The following is a 21,383-nucleotide window of genomic DNA, read 5'->3' as shown; positions in this document are numbered from 1 at the left end:
GGTTTATATGTCAGATATATAAAGTTATGCACCGATTTGAACCATACTTGGCACAGTTGTTGGATATCGTAACAAAACACGTCGTTCAAAATTTCATTTCAATTGGATAAGAATTGCGCACTCTAGACGCTCAAGAAGTCAAGACCCACGATCGGTTTATATGGCAGCTATATCAGGTTATGGACCGATTTGAACCATACTCAGCACAGTTGTTGGATATAATAACGAAACACGTCGTGCAAAATTTCATTCAAAACGCATAAGAATTGCGCACTCTAGAGGCTAAAGACGTCAAGACCCAAGATCGGTTTATATGGCAGCTATATCAGGTTATAAACCGATTTGAACCATACTTGGCACAGTTGTTGGATATCGTAACAAAACACGTCGTGTAAAATTTCATTCCAATCGGATAAGAATTGCGCACTCTAGACGCTCAAGAAGTCAAGACCCCAGATCGGTTTATATGGCAGCTATATCAGGTTATGGACCGATTTGAACCATACTCGGCACAGTTGTTGGATATAATAACGAAACACGTCGTGCAAAATTTCATTCAAATCGGATAAGAATTGCGCCTTCTAGAGGCTCAAGAAGTCAAGACCCAAGATCGGTTTATATGGCAGCTATATCAATATATGGACCGATATAGCCCATTTACAACACCAACCGACCTACACTAATAAGAAGTATTTGTGCAAAATTTCAAGCGGCTAGTTTTACTCCTTCGGAAGTTAGCGTGCTTTCGACAGACAGACGGACGAACGGACATGGCTAGATCGACATAAAATGTCACGACGATCAAGAATATATATACTTTATGGGGTCTCAGACGAATATTTCGAGTAGTTACAATCAGAATGACGAAATTAGTATACCCCCCATCTTATAGTAGAGGGTATATAAAGGATATTAGAAAAGATTTGCTCTGCTATTAGAGCAAGATCAAGAATGGTCCGGTATGGACCACAATTAAATTATATGTTGGAGACCTGTGTAAAATGTCAGCCAATTCGAATAAGAATTGCACTCTTTGTGAGCTCAAAAAGTAAAATAGAGAGATCGATTTATATGGGAGCTGTATCGGGCTATGGACCGATTCAGACAATAATAAACACGTATGTTGATGGTCATGAAAGAATCCGTCGTACAAAATTTCAGGCAAATCGGATAATAATTGCGACCTCTAGAGGCTCAAGAAGTCAAGATCCCAGATCAGTTTATATGGCAGCTATATCAGGTTATGAACCGACTTTTATTTTTTGGTTGAAGAATTGCGCCTTCTAGAGGCTCAAGAAATCAAGACCCAAGATCGGTTTATATGGCAGCTATATCAGGTTATGAACCGATTTGAACCATACTTGGCACAGTTATTGGATATTATAACAAAACACGTCGTGCAAAATTTCATTCCAATCGGATAAGAATTGCGCACTCTAGAGGCTCAAGAAGTCAAGACCCCAGATCGGTTTATATGGCAGCTATATCAGCTTATGGGCCGAGTTGAACCATACTTAGCACAGTTGTTGGATATAATAACGAAACACGTCGTGCAAAATTTCATTCAAATCGGATAAGAATTGCGCCTTCTAGAGGCTCAAGAAGTCAAGACCCAAGATCGGTTTATATGGCAGCTATATCAGGTTATGAACCGATTTGAACCATACTTGGCACAGTTGTTGGATATCATAACAAAACACGTCGTGCTAAATTTCATTCCAATCGGATAAGAAATGCGCACTCTAGAGGCTCAAGAAGTCAAGACCCAAGATCGGTTTATATGGCAGCTATATCAATATATGGACCGATATAGCCCATTTACAACACCAACCGACCTACACTAATAAGAAGTATTTGTGCAAAATGTCAAGCGGCTAGCTTTACTCCTTCGGAAGTTAGCGTGCTTTCGACAGACAGACGGACGAACGGATGGACGGACGGACGGACATGGCTAGATCGACATAAAATTTCACGACGATCAAGAATATATATACTTTATGGGGTCTCAGACGAATATTTCGAGTAGTTACAATCAGAATGACGAAATTAGTATACCCCCCATCTTATAATAGAGGGTATAAAAAGGATATAAGAAAAGATTTGCTCTGCTATTAGAGCAATATCAAGAATGGTCCGGTATGGACCACAATTAAATTATATGTTGGAGACCTGTGTAAAATGTCAGCCAATTCGAATAAGAATTGCACTCTTTGTGAGCTCAAAAAGTAAAATAGAGAGATCGATTTATATGGGAGCTGTATCGGGCTATGGACCGATTCAGACAATAATAAACACGTATGTTGATGGTCATGAAAGAATCCGTCGTACAAAATTTCAGCAAATCGGATAATAATTGCGACCTCTAGAGACTCTAGAAGTCAAGATCCCAGATCGGTTTATATGGCAGCTATATCAGGTTATGAACCGATTTGAACGATATTTGGCACAGTTGTTGGATATCATAACAAAATATTACGTGCCAAAATTCATTCAAATTGGATAAGAATTGCGCCTTCTAGAGGCTCAAGAAGTCAAGACCCAAGATCGGTTTAAAAGACAGCTATATAAGGTTATGGACCGATTTGAACCATACTTGGCACAGTTGTTGGATATAATAACGAAACACGTCGTGCAAAATTTCATTCCAATCGGATAAGAATTGCGCACTCTAGAGGCTCAAGAAGTCAAGACCTCAGATCGGTTTATATGGCAGCTATATCAGGTTATGAACCGATTTGAACCATGCTTGGCACAGTTGTTGGATATAATATCGAAACACGTCGTGCAAAATTTCATCCCAATCGGATAAGAATTGCGCACTCTAGAGGCTCAAGAAGTCAAGACCCAAGATCGGTTTATATGGCAGCTATATCAAAACATGGACTGATATGGCCCATTTACAATACCAACTGACCTACACTAATGAGAAGTATTTGTGCAAAATTTCAAGCGGCTAGCTTTACTCCTTCGGAAGTTAGCGTGCTTTCTTCTAAAAATGAGACAAAAAAGTAATAAAACTAAAAGCTAACAAAAAAAGAAGTCAAACTACGAAATAAAGAAAACTGAGCTACCAGAGCAAATGAACTTAAAATTAAGAAATTGAAAAATAAGGAGAACGACACGGATGTCGAAAAGACTAATACAACTCACAGTCCCAAATTTCAGGGAAATCGGACAATAAATTCGCCTTTTATGGGCCCAAGACCTTACATCGAGAAATCGGTCTATATGGCAGCTATATCCAAATCTGAACCGATATGGGCCAAAACGCAGAAAGTTGTTGAAGAGCCTAACGCAACTCATTGTCCCGAATTTCGGCGAAATCAGACAATAAATGCGACTTTCATGGGCCCAAACCTTATATCGAGAGATCGGTGTATATGGCAGCTATATCTAAATCTAGACCGATCTGGGCCAAATAAGCGAAGGATGTCGAAGGCCATTACATAACTCGTTGTCCCAAATTTTGGCGACATCGGACAATAAATGCGCCTTTTATGAGTCCACAACCATAAATCGAGAGATCGGTCTATATGACTATATGTCTATCCAAATCCAAACTAATTTCAAATACGTCATGGGGTCTAACTAAATTGCAGAAATACGTCATGGGGTCAAACACAACTCACTGTCCCAAATTTCGAAGTAATCGGACAAAAAATGCGCCTTTTATGGCCCCAAAACCTTAATTTGAGAGATCGGTCTATATGGCAGCTATTTCGAATACTGAACCGATCTTAGCCAAATTGCAGAAAGATGTCAGGGGGCCTAACACAACTCACTGTCCCAAATCGGTCAATAAATGCGGCTTTTATGGTTCTAAGAACTAAAATCGAGAGATCGGTCTATATGGCAGCTATATCGAAATCTGGACCGATCTGGGCCAAATTAAAAAAAAACAAGTAAAAGCGTGCTAAGTTCGGCCGGGCCGAATCTTATATACCCTCCACCATGGATTGCATTTGTCGAGTTCTTTTCCCGGCATCTCTTCTTAGGCAAAAAAAAAAGGATATAAGAAAAGATTTGCTATGCTATTAGAGCGATATCAAGATATGGTCCGGTTTGGACCACAATTAAATTATATTATGTTGGAGACCTGTGTAAAATGTCAGCCGATTCGAATAAGAATTGCGCCCTTTGTGGGCTCAAGAAGTAAAATAGAGAGATCGATTTATATGGGAGCTGTATCGGGCTATAGACCGATTCAGACCATAATAAGCACGTATGTTGATGGTCAAGAGAGGATCCGTCGTACAATTTCAGGCAAATCGGATAATAATTGCGACCTCTAGAGGCTCAAGAAGTCAAGATCCCCGATCGGTTTATATGGCAGCTATATCAGGTTATGAACCGACTTGTACTTTATTTGACATAGTTGTTGAAAGTAACAATAAAAAACGTCTTGCGAGATTTCAGCCAAATCGGATAGGAATTGCGCCCTCTAGAAGCTCAAGAAGTCAAGTCCCCAGATCTGTTTATATGACAGCTATATCAGGTAATGAACCGATTTGAACCATATTTGGCACAGTTGTTGGATATCATAACAAAATACTACGTGCCAAAATTCATTCAAATTGGATAAGAATTGCACCCTCTAGAGGCTCAAGAAGTCAAGACCCAAGATCGGTTTATATGGCAGCTATATAAGGTTATGGACCGATTTGAACCATACTTAACACAATTGTTTGATATCGTAACAAACCACGTCGTGCAAAACTCCATTCCAATCGGATAAGAATTGCGCACTCTAGAGGCTCAAGAAGCCAAGACCCCAGATTGGTTTATATGGCAGCTATATCAAAATTACAAAACACGTCGTGCAAAATTTCATCCCAATCGGATAAGAATTGCGCACTCTAGAGGCTCAAGAAGTCAAGACCCACGATCGGTTTATATGGCAGCTATATCAGGTTATGGACCGATTTGAACCATACTTAATACAGTTGTTGGATATCATAACAGAACACGTCGTGCAAAATTTCATTCCAATCGGATAAGAATTGCGAACTCTAGAGGCTCAAGAAGTCAAGACCCAAGATCGGTTTATATGGCAGCTATATCAAAACATGGACCGATATGGCCCATTTACAATACCAACCGACCTACACTAATAAGAAGTATTTGTGCAAAATTTCAAGCGGCTAGCTTTACTCCTTCGGAAGTTAGCGTGCTTTCGACAGACAGACGGACGGACGGACGGACGGACAGACGGACGGACAGACGGACGGACGGACAGACGGACGGACAGACGGACGGACATGGCTAGATCGACATAAAATTTCACGACGATCAAGAATATATATACTTTATGGGGTCTCAGACGAATATTTCGAGTAGTTACAATCAGAATGACGAAATTAGTATACCCCCCATCTTATGGTGGAGGGTATAAAAATGTCAAAGAGCCTTACACAACTCACTGCCCAAATTTTGGAAAATCGTCTTTTATGGGCCCAAGACCTTAAATCGGCGGATCGGTCTATATGGCAGCTATACCCAAATCTAGACCAATCTGGGTCAAATTGAAAAAGGATATCGTAGGGCGGGGGGCTATGTCAAGATGTCAAGATATTGTCCGTTATAGCCCTTCTTCGAACTTCACCTATTTATGAACAAAAAAAAAAAAAATTGTGCAAAGTTTAAGCTCAATATCTCTATTTTTAAAGACTGTAGCGTGATTTCAACTGACAGACGGACAGACCGACGGACATGGCTAGATCGTCTAAGATTTTTACGACGATCAGTCTTTAACTCTCTAATATCTTTTTAGGGTGGGGACACTTCGCCGTTAATGCGGATATCGAATTCGTGCCATTGTAGCCTATGATGCGGAACGCGTTCGAGTCCTGGCTAGAACATCGAGAACAACAGAGCGATATGTATGCCCTCTTAATGTTGGCAACATTTGTTAGGTACAATGTCATGCATGGCCGTTTAAAAAAATGTCCGCAAAGAGTTTTCATACTACGGGACGCCGTTCGCACTCGACTATAAAAATGGTCCCTTATCACTGAGTTTAAACTTGAATCGAAAAGCACTCATTGAATTGTGAAAATCCTTATCGGTTCCTATTGGTAATATTCTTTCTTAGGGGAATGTTCTCATTAGGGGAGGGATGGCACCTCAGATATTTCGACTCAAATATGGATATCAAATTCGTGCTGCACTTCCAAATCCCTTTAATTTGAGCCCTATAGTGCCATTGCCGGTAAATATGAACCGTTTGGAGGGTGTTTTGGGTTGGGGCGGTCCCCGGCACTTTGCACTGAAATTAGATATCAAATTCGTTCTTTATTCCGAACGGAAATGAAGTTCAGTTTAGGAGGTACCCCAAAACACTTGGCTCCAAAATTGGATATCAAATCCGTTTTCTACTCTCAAATACCTTTCATTTGGGTCCCATATTGTCATAGTGGGTCAAAGTACCCATTGGATGTTTCGTAAGGGGGAAAAGCGCCAACTAGACTTGAAGGCAAATTTTAATGTCATATTCGTAATATATTCCCTAATACCATTCATTTGAGTCTCATATATTGTCGGCTAATTTGCCCATTTGGAGGTATTTGGGGATGGGCGACTTCCATTACTTGGACCTAATGTTTTATTCCATGTTTGTAATCTACTGCCTAATACTTTTCATTTGAGTCCCATAGTGACATGAACTTCGAAGGAGTTTTGGGGTTAGAGGGGGACCGCTGGGTACTTGAAACCAAAAGTTAATACCATATTTGTTTTTTGGTCTCCAATACTTTTCATTTGATTCCCTTATTGTGCCCGTCGGGCAACTTTCGGATATGGGTGGCGTTTTTGGGGTAAGGGGTAGGGTCTGCCTCCACCCGATATCTAAAAATTATATAGCCTATGTTTTCTTCCAGACAAACGCACACAATCTATGAACATTTTAAGAAAATCGGTTCAGCCAAGTATCATATAGTCATATTGGGTCTAATGGCTTTTTTGAGGGGTGGCGTGACCCCCGTACACTTCGATCTGATTTTGTATGCCAGATTCGAAATCTACTCCCGAAAACCTTTCATTTGAGCCCCATATTAAAATGAGCTACTCTCCAATACCTTTCATTTGATACCTATATTGTCGCGATCGGTCCACTTTTGATTTTGGGTTGTGTTTTTGGCATAAGGGGGGTCCGTCCCCCTTTCGATACCGAAAAATTATAAAGCCTATGTTTCCTCTAAGACCAACTTGCACAATATGCGAAAATTTAGAGAAAATCGGTTCGGCCGTTTTTCAGTCTATACGGAACAAACAAACCGAGTCCTATATATCCGTGATTGGCTAATGGGCCCATTTTGAGCGTTTTTGTGGGGGTGGGGTGACCCCCTATACTTCAACATGAATTTGAATGCCAGATTCGTTATATACTCCCGCATACTTTTTATTGGATACCCATATTGTCCTTACCAGTCCACTTTTGAGTTTAGGTGGTGGTTTTGGGGTAATGATGGAGGGAACGCCCCCTTCCGTTATCAATAAATTATGAAGCCTATTCCTACTTCCTGACCATGTTCGTAATCTACTCCCGAATACCTTTCATTTAAGTCCCATATTGTCATGTTCGCAAATAAACCTACTTTAAGGGGTTTTGGGGCTAGGTCGGCCCCCAGGTACTTTATCCCAACTTTTATTACTTTGCCCCAACTTTTATAATCAAGGTAATCGGTTCAGCCGGTTTTGAGTCCATACGTTTGTTTGTTTGTTTGTTTGTTTGTTTGTTTGTTTATTAGTTTGTTTGTTTGTTTGTTTGTTTGTTTTTTTTTTTTTTTTTTTTTTTTTGTTTGTTTGTTTGTGTGTTTGTTTGTTTGTTTGTGTGTTTGTTTGTTTGTTTGTTTGTTTGTTTGTTTGTTTGTTTGTTTGTTTGTTTGTTTGTTTGTTTGTTTGTTTGTTTGTTTGTTTGTTTGTTTGTTTGTTTGTTTGTTTGTTTGTTTGTTTGTTTGTTTGTTTGTTTGTTTGTTTGTTTGTTTGTTTGTTTGTTTGTTTGTTTGTTTGTTTGTTTGTTTGTTTGTTTGTTTGTTTGTTTGTTTGTTTGTTTGTTTGTTTGTTTGTTTGTTTGTTTGTTTGTTTGTTTGTTTGTTTGTTTGTTTGTTTGTTTGTTTGTTTGTTTGTTTGTTTGTTTGTTTGTTTGTTTGTTTGTTTGTTTGTTTGTGTGTTCTTTATAGACTCAGAAACGGCTGAACCAATTTTCTTGCAATTTTCACAGATGGTGAATAATGACCCCGTGGTGAAAATAGCCCTAAACCCTTACCCTAATTTTCAGAAACGCCAGATCTCGAAGATGGGTGGTGCGATTTAACCGAAATTTTGTGTGCTCTCATATAGTACCCTAAAAATAAAAATTTGGTATCCAAATTTTGGTTGGCGTACCTAGGGGAGGGCTGCCCAACCCTAAAACCTACCAAACATATATTTAGACCAATCTCGACAATATGGGACTCAATTAAAATGTATTTAGGATAAGAAAACGTATCTGATGTCCAATTGTCGGACCAAGTGCTAGGGGGACTACCCCAAGCCCCAACACCCCTAAATCGGACATATTTACCGACCATGGCAATATGGGACTCAAATGAAAGGTATTTGCAAATAAAATACGAATCTGATATCCAAATGTGGAACCAAGTGTTTGGGGGGCCACCTCTCACCAAAAACACCCCGAAAGGGGACAAATTTACGACCATAGCAATATGGGGCTCAAATGAAAGGTCTTTGGCAGTAAAGCACGAATTTGATATCAATAATCGGGAAAAGTGTCCATGGGGCCAACCACCCCCACAACACCACCCAAACAGGAAGTATTTTCTGACTATTGCAATATGAGGCTCAAATAAGAGGGTTTTTAAAGTGGAACACGAATCCGATGTATATTTTCAGGGCCAACTCATTGTGGCCGCCCATCCCACAAAACATCCCCAAGCCGGTCATGTTTGCCGACTATGAAAATAGGGGGCTCAAAGTAAATGTATGTGGGAGCAAACCACGTATCTGATATCAACATAAGGAGCCAACTGTCAAGCGGACGTCCCACCACCATAACAACCCCCAAATCGGACTTATTTGCTCACCAAGGCAATTTGGGGCCTAAAGAGAGTGGAACTAATTATTCATAGTTTTTAGGGCCAATACCCCAAAGGAGTTCAAATGAGATTAGAAAACGAATTTCATATCCAATTTTGAGGGCAATGGCAATATGGAGTTCAAATAAATGACATATAGATATATGAGAATATATTTTGAGGGAAAATATACCAGCAACCCCCAAAGGATAAACATTTTTCGACTATGACAATATGTGGCTCAAATGAAAGGTATTTGAGATTATAAAACGAATTTGATAACCAATTTTGGGGCCGTGTGTTTGGGGGACGCCGGGTCAGCTAGTTTTAAATAAAAATATATGTACATATGTAGGTAGACCAAACAAAGAAAAATGTACCAATAGTTAGTAAAAACAAGTAAAAGCGTGCTAAGTTCGGCCGGGCCGAATCTTATATACCCTCCACAATGGATCGAATTTGGTGAGTTCTTTTCCCGGCATCTCTTCTTAGGCAAAACAGGATATAAGAAAATATTTGCTCTGCTATTAGAGCGATATCAAGATATGGTCCGGTTTGGCCCACAATTAAATTATATGTTGGAGACCTGTGTAAAATGTCAGCCAATTCGAATAAAGTTTGCTCAAGAAGTAAAATAGAGAGATCGATTTATATGGGAGCTGTATCGGGCTACAGACCGATTCAGACCATAATAGACGCGTATGTTGATGGTCAAGAGAGGATCCGTCGTACAGGCAAATCGGATAATAATTGCGACCTCTAGAGGCTCAAGAAGTCAAGATCCCAGATCGGGGTATATGACAGCTATATCAGGTTATGAACTGATTTAAACCTTATTTGACACAGTTGTTGAAAGAAAAAATAAAAAACGTCATGAAAAATTTCAGCCAAATCAGATAGGAATTGCGCCCTCTAGAATATCAAGAAGTCAAGTCCCCAGATCTGTTTATATATGACAGCTATATCAGGTTATGAACCGATTTGAACCATACTTGGCACAGTTGTTGGATATCATAACAAAATACTACGTGCAAAATTCATTCAAACCGGATAAGAATTGCGCACTCTAGAGGTTCAAGAAGTCAAGACCCAAGATCGGTTTACATGACAGCTATATCAGGTTATGTACCGATTTGTTCCATACTTGGCACAGTTATTCGATATCATAACAAAACACGTCGTGCAAAATTTCATTCCAATCGGATAAGAAATGCGCACTCAAGAGGCTCAAGAAGTCAAGACCCAAGATCGGTTTATATGGCAGCTATATCAAAACATTGACCGATATGGCCCATTTACAATACCATCCGACCGACACTAATAAGAAGTATTTGTGCAAAATTTCAAGCGGCTAGCTTTACTCCTTCGGAAGTTAGTGTGCTTTCGACAGACAGACAGACGGACGGACGGACATGGCTAGATCGACATAAAATTTCACGACGATCAAGAATATATATACTTTATGGGGTCTCAGACGAATATTTCGAGTTGTTACAAACAGAATGACGAAATTAGTATACCCCCCATCCAATGGTGGAGGTTATAACAAATAAAAAGGCGTTAAGTTCTGCCGGGCCGAACTTTGGATACCCACCACCTCGCGTATATATGTAAACCACCTTTCATCAAAATCCGGTGTAAATTGCATACCTTATGTCCCATAGCAGGTATATCGAAATATGTTCCGATTTGGACCAAATAGTAATCGGTACAAGTGATTTTTCAAATGTATAACAAAACATTGATCTTTTTAGTAGCTACAATATATCTAAAAATAAACCGATCTGAGTCATATACGATACGGATGTCGGAAAGTCTAACATAAGTCACTGTGTCAAATTTCATTAAAATCTGATTATTAATGCGCTTTTTATGGGGCCAAGGTTTTAAATCAATATAACGGTCTATATGGCAGCTATATCCAAATCTGGACCGATCTGGGCCAAATTGACGAAGGATGTCGAATTGTGAAAAAATGTTTTCGTCACCCAACATACGTCTCCTAGTTTTACCTACATGTTAAATTTCAGTGCTCTAGCTCAATCCGTAGGTTAGGTTGCGGATATTAATCCTCCCCATGCCACTATGGACTTCACCTAAGCCAGTAATCAGTCGCACTCGACTTCAAGTATCGTCTTAGGTGTCCGATTAGAAACCTCTTCCCTTCCTTTCAGATTTCCTATCCTCGTCTCGATTATACCGATATGATATGAGCTGCTCCCATCCTGTATCATTAAGTCTTATAGCCGCAGTGGCTGCATCACACTTAATCTGTATGTCAATGAGCCGAATATCTAGAATAGTCTCCAGTGGCCTAGTGGGCGTGGTCCTCATCGCTCCGCCTATGCCAAGACAACATGTTCTTTGAACCTGTTGTATGATCCTTATGTTGCACTGCTTCTCGATAGCAGTCCTCCAAACTACTGAGGCATAAGTAAGTAGTGGTCTAATCACGCTCCTTTAGAGCCAGTTTACTATCCTCGGATTCAGGCCCCATTTCGAGTATACGACTCGTCTGCATAGTGCCCAACGTCTGTGAGCCTTCTCAAAACGCTCTGAATGTGACACTTCCAATTCAGTTTCCTACCCAAGATCACTCCTAAGCATTTAACCTTGTCATATATCGAAATCGTCTTGTTTAGGAAACGTGGTGCGTCAAATTGGTCCACCTTCGTCTTCCTCGTGAACAGGCATATTTCAGTCTTCTCTGGGTTGATATTGAGACTCCTGGATCTGGCCCAGTCATATGCCATATGCAAGACCTTTTCGGCGCTTCTGCGTAGCTGTTTCGGATTCTTACCCCTAAGAAGTATTATAACGTCTGCATGGCAAATGGGTTCAAATCACTGACGGTGCCACTTCTCCATTATATTTATGTCGGTCGGCACATTATTAAACACCCATTCGATGACAAAGCAAACCGCCAGTGTGTACGTCTTGACATCGTAGGATTCTTCTATTTTATGGACAACCTCATGCAGGGCGGTGTCCACCGACCTTTCGTTGACATAGATATGCAGTTTGTATTTGAGCAGTTTGCTGGATGTTCTACTCCTTATCATGGTATCTACAATGCTTTCCATGGTTTTGAGTAGAAACGACGTAAGGATTATAGTCCTGTAAACTTTTGGTGTCGCATAACTTGCCTTGCCGGGCTTGGGTATAAGCACCACCCTCGCCTCCTGCCAGGCTTTTGGAGTATATACAAGTCCTAGGCAAGCTATGAAAATATTGGCAGAGTGGGGCGCCAGATAGTCGGCCTCCTTTTGTAGGGACAATCTAAATTATCTTGCCCAAGTCCTCTTCTGAGTAGTCTTCCGAATGTTATGCAATTGGTTTTCAACTTATTATGAAAGCTTATCGGATTCGGCTCTGGCCGTACTATTCTAAGCCTAGTGTAGCGATGTCCTGAGAAGGAATGCGCACCCTATTAGTACCTCAATTCCTGTCTGGTTTGCTTTCCTCACCAACCGTTGCAGCTCCGACGTGGGTGGCGGTGTCGGAGAGTCGAAGGGCAGATAAATTGATGCCTGGTATGCTCCACCGTCTCCCTGTCTCACCACTGTTGCATCCGACGTTGATAACTCTGAGGAATATATATAATTCAAATTTGTATGACAAATAATGAAGGTCCTCTGCCGAGTATCAGTGTTAGCATGAAGTAATTGGTAGTTGATATGGTTCAATCTAGAAACTTTGTTCCGGTTCGTCCATGGCTCCTGAATTAAGGCAATATGAATTTTGCCCTTGCTGATTTTCTCCATCAGAGCGTGAGTAGCTATCTCGCTCCGGTGGAGGTTTATCTGGATGACCTTAATCATTGGTCCTCCATTAGATGGGCTTATTGGGAGTGGGTGATAGTCTCATCGTCTGCTTCCTTTTCTTTAGACTACATTGAGTTTCCCGTCACTGCACTGCCTGATGTTTTAATATTAGCATATCCTAGTATTCTGAATCTTGAGAAAGTCGGTAATGGTTCCATCATCGGGTGCCAGTTCCATGTTCCAATATAAGGATCTTTGCCTATACTAGTCTTCCAAATCTTGAGTAAATGGGTTTGTTGGGAGTAGGTCATGATCTCTTCGTCTGTCACTGCAGTGCCTGATGTTTCAGCATTAGGATTTTTATCCATTCTAGTCTTCCTAATCCCAAGAATGTCGTTGATAGTTCTGTCGTGTTGTTCCTGTTCGTTAGGCTGTGTTGGGTCTCTCGACCATGCACTGCCTGATGTTTTGGTATTAAAATATTTGTTATCCTAGTCTTCCCAATATTGAGAGAGTCGGCGATTGTCCCGTCGTCGGTCCCTTGTCTGTTAGGCATTATCGATAGCCCCGCCACTGCACCGCCTGATGGCTAAATATGAGGATATTTGCCTATTCTAGTCTACCCAATCTTAAATTAAACGGCCATTGCCCCGTAGTATGCCTTTTTTTAATTTTAGCCACAAGGAAAGTTCCTTCCTCCTTCTCCTTCCTGTATAAAACCTCTCATTTGTCCACGATTTTGCAGCGCACATCCTTGATGAAGACAGTCGCCTTTGTGAGCTGTGGGATGTCCATCTTTCTCATAAGATCGAGCTTTGCGCCCCAGGGAGTGTGGATACTTCCAACGAGCTTTTTGACGGTATCAATTCATTCTGCTGTCGCAAAGCGCAGCTTTAAGATGTCCCTCCAGAGTTCAACACATGTTCGATAACCCGTTCGCTTACCAAATGACTCACCTTGGACCGACAATCTGGTGAAATTATACCGGATGCACTGCCGATATTAATGAGTGCATAGGTCATATCATCTCTGTGCGCTTCCTTCGTTCCTGTTCCGACTTTGTCTACCTTCACAGGACACTGTCTGGAGTCTCCTTTGCGGGAGGGCTGGCTTGGTTTTAGTACTTGAAAGCGTTGAGGCCACCGTAGCGCAGAGGTTAGCATGTCCGCCTATGACGCTGAACGCCTGGGTTCGAATCCTGGCGAGACCATCAGAAAAAATTTTCAACGGTGGTTTTCCCCTCCTAATGGTGGCAACATTGGTGAGGTACTATGCCATGTAAAACTTCTCTCGAAAGAGGTGTCGCACTGCGGCATGCCGTTCGGACTCGGCTATAAAAAGGAGGCCCCTTATCATTGAGCTTAAAAAACTTGAATCGGACTGCACTCATTGATATGTGAGAAGTTTGCCCCTGTTCCTTAGTGGAATGTTCATGGGCAAAATTTGCATTTGTATTTTGCATTTACTTGAAAGCGTTGAGCTCTTTTTCTTCTTCAGCATTTTAGCAGTGTTATGCTCTACGGGAGATCTCATTCTCTTTCCAGCTTCTGTAGAAGTGCTTGGAATGTCGGTTCTATCCCTTCCAGCATCCTGCACTCTCGCCCGATTGGGCTGCCAGTACATACTCTTCTGTCTCCATCGTCGTGCCCCGGATCGGTTATTCGGTCTGCTTGTGAGCTCAACAAAGCCATCGCTCACATCTGCCATCCTCCCGCTGACCACATCTCTCGACTCGGCTGTGATGACACTGTCGCTGTCTGAGGGACGAACTTTGCATCACTCTGGTTTATTCGGCTCTTCCTCATTAATTGGTCTGACGACTAGTCGTACGCTTGAAGCACTACTCTTGACTATAGGTGCCATGGCACCTACACCTATATTTGAGGAGCGAAATGAAAACACGTGTGATCCACTCAACGGCTACTTTCTGAATCCTCCTGGTACCAAATGCGATACTAAACGTTTTCTCCCGTTTCCAGTATTTTTTTTCAGCCAGTCAATCAGGCGTCTCTTTTATAAATAGAAGTAAACCCATGATCTATTTTTTGAAGAAGAATGCATAATGGCAAGATCATATACAAACGAGATGTCAACTTTGAAACTGCAAAGAACCCCGATGGATAGATGGACGCCTGATAGTCTTCAGTTCCAAGACAATCCAATCCAAATTATATAAACTTATAAACATTAAATATTATCAAGTACCTATGACTAAATAAAAATATCTTTGCATTTGCATTCTTGCAATATTCTGTTATCAGTGTAAGCTACTTAACAGTTTTTTCAAACTGTACTTTGTTTTTGTTGAAATTATTATCTGTTTACTATTATCATGCCCAAACAATTTGTTTTTCATGAATCTCAAGTTCAATTTTATTGACCTTGAATTGGAAATATTTCCAATTATAATTTGAGAACTCTTTATTGCAAGTTATTTTATTTTTCTTCTCAAATCGCCTTTTTATTGTCTCCCAAATGTGGCATCAGTTAACATTCTATGCGCCTTTTTCTTATTTATAGTAATGTAAAGCATTCAGTTTTCATTGTCATTATTTGCCAAGTGGATAACAAAGAAATTGTATTTGATGGAAAAATTCCCCTTCATAAACGCTATTATTACAAGCTGTTGTCTCAAAATCTCCATTAAATTTTGTTGAAATGGCTCAAGTGAAAAACAAAATTTTGCCAACAGCTGCAAATTTTTTATCTTTGATTGTTTATTTTTTTAACATTATGTAAATATTGATACAGCGTTGATGCCCTCGTTTCCCACTGTACAATCATGCGTCAGTTAAGGATACGCCATCAATCGCTCTACACATTACCTGTGCTATTTTCACACCATACTGTGCAAACATGGCATCGTACAATGACATCAGGCCAGATTGGCCAACAGCAGCCGCAGCTCTGGGTTCCAGTAAGAAGCCGTCTTCCTGTAAATGACAAAAATAAAGCAGGAGTTGTATTTTAAAGAAGATGTAGTCTACAATCAGTCACATGTCACAAGTGAAAGGCGACAAATCTATGTCAACCATGGCACTTACATCTTTGGAGTGATCCTTAGGAGCAAGCGTCTCTCGCATTGACAATGACATCAATAATTCTTGAGCCAGTTTTTGCTTTCCAAACGCCACGGCACCACTGGTTACCATCATAACTTCTCGACCTTCCAAATGGCATTCTGCAACCTGTAATGTTTAAATGATAACACCGAATTACTTTTACATTTGCATATACTTATGTACATAGGTACTAAATTAATTACTAAATTTATAATCATTTGCACACAACCATATGAAGTTTGACATGTATGTGTATTCACTTCACTTAATTATGCGAAAAGTTGTTCAAGGAATATAAGAGTTGAGTGCTTTCCCCTTACGAAGAACTACAGTTTTATTGATTTTGGTCACCTCAATGATATATTGGAGACTATAACGCTGGGATATAATGAAGTGGCCATCATGTGCGACTTTAATTCAAATATTCTGGTTGACAAATATTTGACGGATAACATGTTCTCGCTTTGTCTATACCCCACTAATAGAATACACCCCACTCACATTTCTTCTTCCACGCACATTGCTTGAACTATTTTTTGTTAATAACCTGAATAATGTTCTTCTTTATGATCAGGTTTCTGCTCCTTGTTTCTCCAAGCATACTTTGAAATTCTTGGCTTACGTATTCGTTTCGGGATTTTAGAAGTTTCCGACGATTTAGATGATAAATTTGGACGAATCGATTGGGATGAATTATATTCATTAATTTCTGGGGATCAGCAACTTTATTTCCTACTCAGTAATATAACATTTTTTATACAATGCAACTGTTCCTATAAAGAGGAAACACACCGACATGAATCGTGTGTCTTGGTTTGGCTCATCTATTAGGAATGCCATAAGAGATAGGGACAAGGTGTATTCCAGGTGGAGGAGGTACAAAACTCCTGAACTACATGATGAATTTCGAACCGCGAGGAGAGGGGTTAACAATTTGATAAAAGCGACGAAGACTGAATATTATTCCAATCAATTTAGTTCAGCCTTAGAATTCAGAGGTAAATGGAGAATTATTAAGGAAATTGGGAAGACTAATGAGATTGGTATTTGTCAAGAATACCCTGCGGAACTGAACAGAGCATTTGCCAGTATACCATCCGTGCAGGCGGATCCCTCGTTTTATAGGAGGAGGTTTTTGAATGTTTTGCGGCAGTCGTCTAATTCGTCTTGTATAACATTATCCTCACTTCTAGCATTTATGAATCTAATTGAAAGCATTCAAAAATTATCCCCGTACAGTTAGGACAGTTGCATAACAGCTTTGTTGGAAATTTCTGAATCTTTTAGAGCGGATATTGATGATAACAAGGCGTGTTTTCTTGTTCACCTTGATCACTCGAAAGCATTCGATACCGTTGACCACCGGAATCTTATCTTTAAACTTCGCAATTTTTTCGGTTTCTCTAGTACGTCAACTAGACTTCTAATGTATTATCTCACTAATAGATCACAATCGGTGTTCGTAGTAACCTCGATATCGCAACCATTAGCAGTAGAAAAAGGAGTTCACCAAGGATCGATTATTGGTTCACTTCTTTTTTCAATGTATGCTAATCATCTTCCTGACCAACTAACTTATAACCGAGTGCACATGTACATATGATGAATACGTTCAAATTTATTTGAGTAGCCATCTGAATGGTACTAATCAGTCCATCGTGAATCTCAATAGCGATCTTCGCCATGTGTGTAGATGGGCCCGGGCGAAAGGTCTCCTCTTAAAACTTAACAAATCAAAGAGTTTAATAATAGGGAATTCTCCTTGCAAAACATTTACGTATATGTTAACAATGACAAGATTCGGATAGTCCCCACTGCGAAGAATTTGGGGATAATATTTAACAGTTCACTTCGTTTGACAAGTCATATTAATGCAGCCGTTGGACAAACTTTTGCTAAACTACGTAAACTATGGCTTACGCATTCATTCACACCACTTAGAATATGAGGTTTCTTGGCCAATGGCCATATTGGTTCCAGGGCTGTTATATGGTTGTAAGCTCTTTGGTAACTGATTTATTGTGTCGGCATAAATTGAATGTTGCTTTTAATGCCATAATACGATATGTCTATGGCTTGCGAAGAAAACAACATGTCTCCAACTATACCAATTGCTTTTATGGATACAGTTTTGACTCTCTCATCAAATGGAGATGTTTAAAATTTTTTCATGAGATAATTACTAGGCGGACACTAGAATATCTCTTTAATAGGAACAAATTCGCTAGATCCAACAGAAAAATGCTGTTTATACCTCTAAAACGACGAAGCTTGGTTTCAGAATGGCATTTTTTATAGGCTCCGTGCGTCTTTGGAACACACTTCTACATGTTTTTCAGGGTATCAGCAATGCACATACTTTTAAAACAAAGCTTAAAGACTTATTTTCTAGCACTTCGGATGTGATACCAAAACACCATGTGCAAAATTTCAGCCAAATCGGATTAGAATTGCGCCCCCTAGAAGCTCAAGAAGTCCAGACCCAAGGTCTGTTTATATGGCAGCTATATCAAAACATGGACCGATTTGGCCTATTTACAATTCCAACCGACCTATACTAGAGGACAGACCGACATGGCTAGATCGACTTAAAATTTCATGAAGATCAAGAATAAATATACTTTATGGGATCTTAGACGCATATTTCGAGGTGTTACAAACGGTATGACGAAATTAGTATACCTCCATCCTATGGTGGAGGGTATAAAAACATGTTCTTTTATTGTAAAATACTCCAACGTTTTTCAGAAATGATGTTACTGGGTGAAATATTTTGAAAATATATAAACAAACATGTATAAGCATAGTAAATATTTTACATTACCTACATCATACTTTAACTTACAAGCATGTTAAATAGCAAAAATTCTAAGTTCGGCCGGGACGAACCTTACATACCCTCCACCATGGATTGCATTTGTTAAGTTCTTTAAATGACTTTTTCAATATATATATGTAAGCAACACTGACTTGACTGATATGGACCGTACTAGTCATGGCTGTTAGAAGTCATAGAAAAATACCACCTCAAAAATTGTAGGCAAATCGAATAAAAATTGCACCCTCCAGTGACTCAGAGTGTCAAATTGGGAGATCGGTTTATATGGCAGCTATATCAGGTTATTAACCGATTAAGACCATACTTGTTGGAACTTAAATCAAAACGACCTATGCAAAATTTCAACCAAATTGGATTGGAATTGCGCCCTCTAGAAGCTCATGAAGTCTAATCAGGAGATGGACTTATAAGGCGGCTATATATGGACCGATTTAGACCATATTTGGCACAGTTCTTGGAAGTCATTCCTCAACGATATGTGCAAGATTTCAGCTAAATCGGATAAGAATTGCGCCCTCTAGAAGCTCAAGAAGTCAAGACCCAAGATCTGTTTATATGACAGCTTTTTCAAAACATGGACCGATTTGCATTTTGATACTGACATTTCTTATTGGATTTTGTTTACTCATTTTTAAGCAGTTTGTAGTTGCTCGCACATCCCTCTGTGTCTGTTTTGTAGTTCATACGTCTAGTTGTTGTTGTATTGATAGTATGTAACATTTCCAGCGTCAGTCTCTTGTATAGTTATTTATGACTCTTACTCTCTTAAGTCTGGCTCATGTTGTTCTGCATCACAGTCTTCGTCTAGTGCTGCGTTTTTTTTGGTGAGTTGGTATTATTGGCTCTTTATTTTATATATGACTAGCCATGACTAGCCGAACCGGGCCCGCCCAGCTGCGCCTTCTTTAACTCTCTAATATCTCGGCTATAAAAAAGTCTCTTACCATTGAGTTTGAACTTGAATCGGAAAGCTTTCATTGATGTGTGAGAAGTGTGCCCCTTCTCGGTTCCTGGGTAAATTTTTACTCCACTCTCAAATACCTTTATTTTGAGTCCTATATTATTTTTTTGGTAAATATTTCCGGTTAGGAGAGACACTTGGCGCTTTTTGTAATTGTACGCTTCGTGCTCTACTTTCAAATACATTTTATATGAGCCCCATAATGGCAGGTGCTCTACTTTCAAATACATTTTATATGAGCCCCATAGTGGCATGATCGCTAAATAAATTCAGCTTGAGGGTGGGTTGGACCCTAGGGACTTTATCCTGAAAATAAGTATCAATTTCCCGAAAATCAATCAATTTAAACATCAAATAACTTTTATATAGTAGGGATGTGACTTCGAGTGGGGCAATTCCCCAAACACGTGGCTCTTTAATTGGATATGAAATTTCGTTTTTTTCTCTCGAGCACCTTTCGTTTGATCTCTATATTGTCGTGATTGGTATAAACCCCATTTGGCGCGTTTTGGACGGCCCCCGAAGCACCCGACCCCACCAATAGAAACCATATTTTGTTTTGACTGTGGGAGTGCAATAAAAATTCCGAACGAATCGCATTATCTATCTCCGAAATCTGGGGTTTTTTGAAAATTAGGGTAATGAGGGACGGATGGCACTCAGACATTTCGACTCAAATATGGATATCAACTTCGTGCTGCACTCCCAACTCCTTTTAATGTGGGCCCCATATTGCAATGGTCGGTAATTATGAATTGTTTGGAGGGTGTTTTGGGGCGGTAGCGGCCACCGGCACTTTGCCCTGAAAATAGATATATTAAATTCGTTCTTAACTCTCAAATACAGTTGATTTGAGCTGTATATTGACATAATTAAAACACTTGGCTCCAAAATTGGATATCAAATTCGTTTTCTACTCTCAATTACCTTTCATTGGAGTCCCATATAGACATGGTCGTCTAATATGCACATTTGAGGGTACTTTAAAAATTTTAAGAATATTAGTTCAGCCGTTTTTGATTCTACGGAACAAACAAAAAAACGGAGTGACATATAGTCATGATTGGTCATATGCCCACTTAAGGCGTTTTTGGGGGTGGGGTCACCCTACCCCATACTACGATCTGATTTTGTATGCCAAATTCGCAACATAATCCCGAATACCTTTCATTTGAGGCCCATATTGACACGAAAGTCCAATATGTCTGTTTGGGAGAACTATGGGGTTGGGCGGCCCGATGGGTACGTAGACCCAAATTTTAATACCATATTTGAATTCTATTTTCAAATACCTTTCATTTGGTATCCAAAAAACTTTTTAACTGAGTAACTCATCATAAAGAACTACCCAGCTATCACTAAAAAATAAAACAAGTAAAAGCGTGCTAAGTTCGGCCGGGCCGAATCTTATATACCCTCAGCCATGGATCGCATTTGTCGAGTTCGGCATCTCTTCTTAGGCAAAAAAGGATATAAGAGAAGATTTGCTCTGTTATTAGAGCGATATCAAGATATGGTCCGGTTTGGACCACAATTAAATTATATGTTGGAGACCTGTGAGAGAGAGAGAGAGATCGATTTATATGGGAGATGTATCGGGCTATGGACCGTTTCAGACCATAATAAACACATATGTTGATGGTCATGAGAGAATCCGTAATTACGACCTCTACAGGCTCAAGAAGT

At 39.9% G+C, this 21,383-nt stretch overlaps 1 protein-coding gene across 1 annotated transcript in view; it reads right to left on the bottom strand.

Annotated features, from left to right (window-relative positions):
* The window catches only part of LOC106092402 (delta-1-pyrroline-5-carboxylate synthase), a 336,045-nt gene that overhangs the window by 206,074 nt on the left and 108,588 nt on the right, over positions 1-21,383 (bottom strand). Inside the window, exons 3-4 of the mRNA XM_059361090.1 lie at positions 15,880-16,023; positions 15,661-15,768 (exon numbers count right to left, since the gene is read on the bottom strand). Of these exons, the coding sequence (XP_059217073.1) occupies positions 15,661-15,768; positions 15,880-16,023 (252 nt within the window). The remainder of the gene's footprint in view (positions 1-15,660; positions 15,769-15,879; positions 16,024-21,383) is intronic.

The sequence above is a fragment of the Stomoxys calcitrans genome, chromosome 1 (assembly GCF_963082655.1).
Source record: "Stomoxys calcitrans chromosome 1, idStoCalc2.1, whole genome shotgun sequence".
Lineage (NCBI taxonomy): Eukaryota > Metazoa > Arthropoda > Insecta > Diptera > Muscidae > Stomoxys > Stomoxys calcitrans.
The sequence above is the reverse complement of the archived record's forward strand: the minus strand, read 5'-3'. Positions and strand labels throughout refer to the sequence as shown.